Raw genomic sequence first — 7,689 nt, forward strand, 5'->3', positions numbered from 1 at the left:
ATCTGACTCTATTATTAATGTCCCCATTTTGGTAGTAAAGTAGCTTGAAAGAATGCACTGTTTGAGAAGTTTAGATCCCACCTTCCGTTATTAAGTCTAGTTAACTCAGCTCAGAGTTGCAAGGACATAGGATCCATGTCTGGAACATCAAGCACTAGCCAGGAATCAATCCTAGAAGGAACTTGACTGCATCACACTGACAGTTTTATAGATGCCAACTAAAAACTAAAAAATTGCATCTCCGAAACATGGTTATAAAATGCCAGTGCACTTGGAAAAGAGTACACACATGTTTGGGAGAACATACATACAGTACTTCACAGAGACAGTGTCAAGACAGGGATTTGAACCTAGGCGATGTCATTCAGCGATGCTACTTATTGCACCAGAGTGCCACCAGTGTTCTGTTGAGAGTATAATTTCATTTTGTGCTCAATGCTGCTAAGCTCAAGGACAATCTTGATATGAAAAGGAAGAAGCAAAGAAATAACGGGAGCTTCACTTTGATTCTAGGTACATAATTACATTTTCCCACTAATTATGTTATTTCCTCAAAATGCTGTTTTTGTGTTAAATTGTTTTTGCATTCATTTTCATTATCATGTGACAGATTGCTGGTGGGGGTTTGTATTGATGACTGATTTGTCCATTTTTAACCAACATTTACAGTCAACATTTGTTCTAGTTTAATTTCTATAAATATCCATATTCCTTTTATAACTATTATTACTTTCTAAGATAGTAACATAAGTCCTTGATAATCAGCCGACTAACTTACCTTTCCCAACTGACACACTGGAGTATAATGTCATAATGCAGCTGGTTCAGTCCCTTCTTCCAGGAGACAGTGTGATCCTGATCAGGTGTCTAAATTTGCCTGACATTTAGTTTTGAAAAATAAGCATTTGTAAAGGCAGCATCTGTTACTTGAAATGTTGTTAACTGTTGGGACCACATTACTTTTTTTTTTCTTTCCTACTTGTGACTTTTTAGGAATTAATGTTTCATTTAAGGTTTTTCATTGCAAAGAATTTGTTTTTGTTATTTATTTTTACTGCCATCTTGTGCTTCATTGTTAGCAGTTGCTAACCAGGTAGCTTCACAGGGACAACTAGAAGTGTGCATTGAGTTACATCATTGTTGTGCACTTCCAGAATGTCCTAGATTACAAATTCCAACCTGAGATAGCATGTTTATGTATTTTTAGTGTCTAGGTGATGATCTTCTGGCAAAGAGTAAGGACTTTGATTTTTGGTTAAGATTAGGAATTTTGATGAAATATTTCTGACTATCCGGTATTAACTGTAGCCTATCTTAGGTTTTGCCTATATAGCGAAACCTCGGGTCACAACCATAATTTGTTCCAAAACTCTGGTCGTAACCCGATTTGGTAGTGACCCGAAGTAATTTCCCCCATATGATTGTATGTAAATACAATTAATCCGTTCCAGACCATACAAACTGTAGGTAAATATATTTTCTTTAAAGATTTTTAAGCACAAAAATAGTTAATTATACCATAGAATGCACAGTGTAATAGTAAACTAAATGTAAAAACATTGAATAACATTGAGACAAACACCCAGGCTCCCTGCTCAGCAGCTCACTCGCTTGCGCTCAGATGCATGCGAGCCTGCGCTCGCTCGCGCTCTCTCTCTCATCCACTTGCTCTCGCGCTCTCTCTCTCTCATGCGCTCACTCTCGCGCTCTCTCTCACTCTCGCGCTCACTTGCTCTCTCTCGCTCTCTCTCTCTCCCTCTCTCCTGCTTCCTGCCTTCTCCTGCAACCTCCCATTCTTTCCTGTTCTCTTCTTTTTCCCTTTAGCCGACTCACGCTTCTATTTATGAAGAGGCGTGGTAGTAGTGGCAATCAGCAGCTCCTGGGAACAATTACGAAATACGGACCGCTTCTCACCTGTGCACTTAGGTGAGAAACGCCCACATCACAAACTCCTCAGGAACTGCTTTGGCCACACACCACCATGCCCCCTCGCTAACCGCGAGTGCGGTGATTATTTATTAAAACTGGACTTTTTGACGGGAGCTGTGGACCCGCTGTACCACAGGTGGAAGCTGGGTTGAGAGGAGGTTACAGTTTTGAGGGAGAGTCCCTCTGCGTGATGCACCGAGAACAATTTATAGTACAGGAAGAGACTGAACATGTGCAGAAATCATTGGCGTGTAAGAACCGGAAGGGAAACTGGCTTGTTCATCAACTGAATGTGTGGTCATGAGCAGATGCAAAAGTTTGGCAAACTTTTTGGTCGTAACCCAATTTGTACATGTTCAGAGACGTTCGTGAACTGAGGTTCCACTGTGTACCTTTATAATTTATACCAAATTCTAAAATTCTGGAATCTTAAATATCAAAATCATAATCCAAGAATAAACAAAATGGTCAAAAAAATACATACCAATACATGAAAGAACACAAGGTGAGCTGAATAAGCAAAGCTGTTCACGAGAGCTCATAACTAAACGATAGGTGTGGCAAAATGTGACAAAAAACAGAAACACAATCTTAAAAAGAATGTTTTTGAAATAATTAGTAATATCATTGCTCAGAGTTCCCATCCCTAGCAATTCTTTTCTTCAAATCTAAAAGACTTCATTAATGTAGAGAATAAACATTATTAGGATTTTAATGATAAATGGAGCTCAAGATCATCTACATTCAATCTGTTTAAGAACGATAACTCCCAGTGGCAACAAATGCTGAGAAGAAAAAATTATCTCTGCAGGGAACACAAAGGACACATTACCGACTTCTAGGCTGCTTATGACAGACTTTTCAGATTTGAAAAGCATTTAATAAATAAAAAGTAAACCACATCGGAACAATATCTGATGGTCCAATGTTATTCTTAAGCCCCAAGCAATATAAATTACTTTGCTCATTGCTCCTGCAAATATGAGGCATTCTGAAGTTGCCAGTAGGTAATCAAAAGTCACACTGTGCCATGGGAAATGAAATCCATACCCATCATAAAATTTCAATGACAACCTCATTGTTAAAGGAAGTACTTTAAGAAAACTTTACTGAAACATTGTTTACTTAGACAATATACTTTTTATGAAAAGGATCAGGAGATATGCAAGATCAAAAAACTAACCAAGATCAAACCTGAGAGTCACCAGATTTATCAACAAAACCAAAATGGGAACAAATATTAAAGGTCAGGGACAAGAGCAAAGGATTTGTGAACTGTGAAATCAAACATAAAGGTCTTGAAAGTCACAAAAGAAGGTAGGTTTGTTATCCACAAACTTGGATGCAATGTGACCGGTGAGATAACCCTTGAATCTCTTACCAATCATCTCCTTGAAGTTGGAGACGTCACACCCCAGCAACGAGGATCCTCGTCATAACAATGGAATCCACAAAATGGCAGAACCCAAGGAAAAAAATGCCATTGAGGCACAAATAAATAAGTCCCTCATAAATGCAAATGCAGGAACAGACATATATTTAGCTGAAATTTACAGTATTTAGGACACAGAATTAAAAAAATTAAGAAAACTATAAATCATAACACATTGGTATTTATTTCACAATAAATGCTGGCATTTTCTTAAGAAAAAGCTATTGTATCATAAGTTTAAATTTGATCATTTTGGTTTTAGTGGTGGCTAAAAATCCATAATTTCTTTACTAGCTGCTCTGCCTGACAGCAGTTTAGAAAAAAGAAATGATACAATGTCATGGTCTGGGCTGGCGCCCTGCCCGGGGTTTGTTTCCTGCCTTGCACCCTGTGTTGGCTGGGATTGGCTCCAGCAGAACCCCGTGACCCTGTAGTTAGGATATAGCGGGTTGGATAATGGGTGGATGGATGGATGGATGGATAATGCCATGGTAATGTAAACAATCTAAGGTCAAAACCAGGAGAGCAAGAATCAAGTTAAGAATCAAGATATGAAATGAGAGAGTCAAAACCCAGAGTTTACTCACAAATAGGACCAAAGGTGAAGATCGTGGTCAAAGAGACTGAAATCGGTGCATGACCAGAAAATACGTTTAGATTAAAATGAAAATAACACTAGACTATTTAGATCGTATCTACAAAGTTGAACAGGGTGCTGACATTTATACTATTGTCGTAATGACATCACACATCTCACAGTACTGGTTGTTCAACATACAGTTACAACCACTATCAGCAATAGACAAAGAGCACCTTAAAATGGTGGCACGTATACAAAAACAAGATAGTACCACATTAGAAAGCAAAACATTTTTAATGTACATAAAAATGTACTGAAACGTCCACAATCCAGTCACAGATAAGCAGTTGAAAATGAATGAATGAATGAATTATCAGCAACAGTTTAGATTATAAATTATATATTTTAAATTATTCCGATTATGTATTAACTTTATGTTAATTTTTAATAAAGGTATTTAATCATCTGTTATAATGGTAAAATCTTAAAACAAACAGAAAAATCCAGCAGGACTCTTCCACTGTGTGTTGTTACACTGTAAGTCAAGAAACTTAGGTACATGAAACATGCTGATAAAAGGTGACTATTTCTGAAAAAGTAAATGAGGATTTTTTTAAAAAGGGGGGAAATTTGTATTCAAAGGGAACCCCTAACAAAAATTTTAACAAACATTGAAGGCTTCTGAACTTTTTTTATTCCAATTAGAATGTCTAATAGTGAGAGCCTGCATCTTACAGTATATAGACACAAATTAAAAATAAATATTCAATCTTTATTATATCCATACTGCTGAATTAGTGAAATTAAGATGATTCAGGATATTTTCTCTTAAACAAACTCTCAAAAGCTGTTTTGTAACAATGTGCTTTTAATATCTGGTTTGACAGAAGATTGCTCTGTTAGGTTTTGCAACATTTGCTATTGTAAGATTTAAATTTGCATAATTTACTGTTTAAAAAACTTCCCTAGGATTCATATTTAACAGGTGGTTACAAAGTCACAAACTTGTGGTGCTTTACTTTTCCAAATCTGGCTGTAGTTTCTTTAACATTTATCCAAATGTTAAAGGCATCCTGTGTGAAATCAGACTTGTCAGTTTTATTTTAGTCTTTTATTTCAAAACTCATATAAAGCAGCCTTTGTTGTTTTGTGTTTAAGGTGTCTTACATAGGTGATCAAACCTTGTTATTGCTTAGCCTGTGCGCAAATCTAGAATAAAAAAAATTAACTGGACCAATGTTGCCTGCATTCAGTTAATTACAACTGAGAGGCTATGTTACATTTGCCAACGGACCTTTTGTGTGTATGTGTTCACCCTGCAATGCGATGGCACCCTGTCGACAGTTTTTCCTGCCTGTGGCTCTTGCTTGCTGGGATAGGCTACAACTGCCACATGACCCTGCCATGGATAAACGGGTTTAGGAAATGGATGGGTAGATGGATTTATCATTAGCAGTGTGAACTATTTTCATATGTAGTGTTTACTCACATTTTTCTCACATATTATTGTGCCATCTAAAGTCATTTGTAACTTTCACTTTTGTCCCACCAAAACTGTAAAAAAAAAGCCAGTACAGTTACATTTTCATAATTTTGGTATCTATCGGGTGACAACATTCTTGTGACATCCCTAATCCTAATACAATAGCCCTGCCCAAAACAGCAATCCCAAACTCTTCTTTAATGAAATGTTACCAGAGCTATTCCATATGAATGTGTTGGGTTTCTCTGAATGCTATAGTAAAATATTAATATTAAACCTTACCATTTTCTTACCATTTTTCTTTCTGCAGGGAGGACCTGAAAAGACATCATCACAGGAATCTGTGGAGGAAGATTAAGCAACCACAATATTTCACTTCTACCTCATTCAGCAGTTGGATTTTTTGAAGGGAGAAGACATGGCCTTGACCACTTTTTTTTCTCTCATGGTCTTTTTGCCTTAGGAATCACACACACAGAGCAAATGGACATTTTGTTTTATTTGTCTTTTCTTGTCCTTTATGGTCCCAGATATTAGGGAAACACTGCTGTAAAATGGAACACAGTTTGGAACGTATGCCTAAACCAAGAGCAACTATTTGTAACATATTGATAAAGTTTGATGGGGCTACAAGGCCAGCATAAATGGGTCATTTCAGCTTTGAGTTGAATTCAGTCATTCACTGCACTGCATTAACATAAGGAGACTTGAAACATATGTGGTTAATTTCAAGGCCATTCGTAGAAAAGCATATTTTGTATTGTATATCACTGACAGGCCTTAAATAACAAATACTCACACCTTTACTTAGTAAACCCCTTTAATAGCACACCAAAGATGTTAGATAAATGGTTCCTTTTTAATAGAATCTATTTTTTACTTGATATATTTTTCATTTGCTGTAATTTTCAAATCAGCATGTATTACGTAATGAGTTAACCACAGTATCGTGTAAATAGATTTTGTAAAGTCCCTTGAAGGAAGAGGAAAAATAAATACACCACTGCAGAAATCATGTTCTCCACATTTGCACACACATTTAAATACCAGCGTTTATTCGAATGGTCTGCTTCACACAGAAACAAAACTTTGCTCAGGTGAATATAGAATGACTTAAAAATAGATTATATCACAAATGATCATTTTACAATATTTTTAGAAACAATGGAAATCAACATAAAGGTACTAATAACACTCCTGCCTCACGGCTCCAGAGTTTTGGACACAAAACCCTGTCTGGACCCTTTCTGTATGATGTTTGTACATTATTCCTAAATTTGAGTTTTTTTTGTTTTTGGGAGGTAGGGTACTTCAATCGGTCAAATCCCAAAGATGTTTAAGTTAGGTTGATTGGCGACCCCAAATTAGCTTGGAGTGAGTGAGTGAGTTTGGGTCTATGCGTGACCGTCCCCTGTAGTGGACTTGTCCAGAAGTGGTTCCCTGCCAGGGTTGGGTCCTAGCTATCTATATCCCTATAATGGAAAAACTGGCCTTAGAAAATAGATAAAGAATGTTGTTTTTCTTGACCTAATCATTGTTTGGGTTACAGTCGTTCAACCAAAAACCACCTTTGTCTATTTTTAATAGCATTTCAATGAGAAAAAAAGCTCTTTTTTATTTTGTAAGTAAACAAAACAGTTGTTCAGTATTATCAAGAAAAAAAAAAACAGTTTTTTTTCTGGAGAATCTTTAAGTATTGTTCCCTGATCAAGGGAAAGGATTTTCCCTCTAAGGAAATTTTAATCTTCAAGAACAACAGTATCCTGCTGGAGATTTTTTCAGTATTTTTCTATTGACAAGACAAAGGAATTCCCTTTAGAGAAAATTTTACAATCATCCTTGAAAAATGAAAGGATTTCTCACAAGATAAATTATTCACTATATCTGTATTGTTGTTCCATGGCAAAGGGAAAAGTTTAGCCTTTATCAAGGAGTTAGGTACTGTTTGTGCAGATGTCAAAGGGTTTCACTGTGAAGAAATTTTGTTGTCCTGGAGCTCAGGTAAAGGCTTTTACACTGGAAGTTTTTGTAGTCCAAGAGAAAAGGAATGGTTTTCCTTTTGGAAATGTTTCGGATAACGTAACATGTAGAAGTAAAAAATTTCCCTTAGGGAATTCCTCTGTATTGTTTCACAGAAAAGAAAAAAAATTCTGGAGAATTTTTACTGTTTTGCAGGAATGTGTACATTTCTGTGTGACATCTTTTTTCATTAGTTTAGCGGACATTGAAAGGTTTGGTATAATTATTGGAGACCTTAACTCAGAC

At 36.3% G+C, this 7,689-nt stretch overlaps 1 protein-coding gene across 1 annotated transcript in view; it reads left to right on the forward strand.

Moving 5' to 3' along the window:
• Nucleotides 1-7,015, forward strand: part of hmga2 (high mobility group AT-hook 2) — a 168,229-nt gene extending 161,214 nt beyond the window's left edge. The window contains exon 5 of the mRNA XM_039769741.1: nt 5,735-7,015. Coding sequence (XP_039625675.1) covers nt 5,735-5,782 — 48 coding nt within the window. The 3' untranslated portion in view covers nt 5,783-7,015. The remainder of the gene's footprint in view (nt 1-5,734) is intronic.
• The last annotated feature ends 674 nt before the right edge of the window (nt 7,016-7,689 follow it).

This window comes from Polypterus senegalus, chromosome 11 (genome assembly GCF_016835505.1).
Source record: "Polypterus senegalus isolate Bchr_013 chromosome 11, ASM1683550v1, whole genome shotgun sequence".
In the NCBI taxonomy this organism is placed as follows: domain Eukaryota; kingdom Metazoa; phylum Chordata; class Cladistia; order Polypteriformes; family Polypteridae; genus Polypterus; species Polypterus senegalus.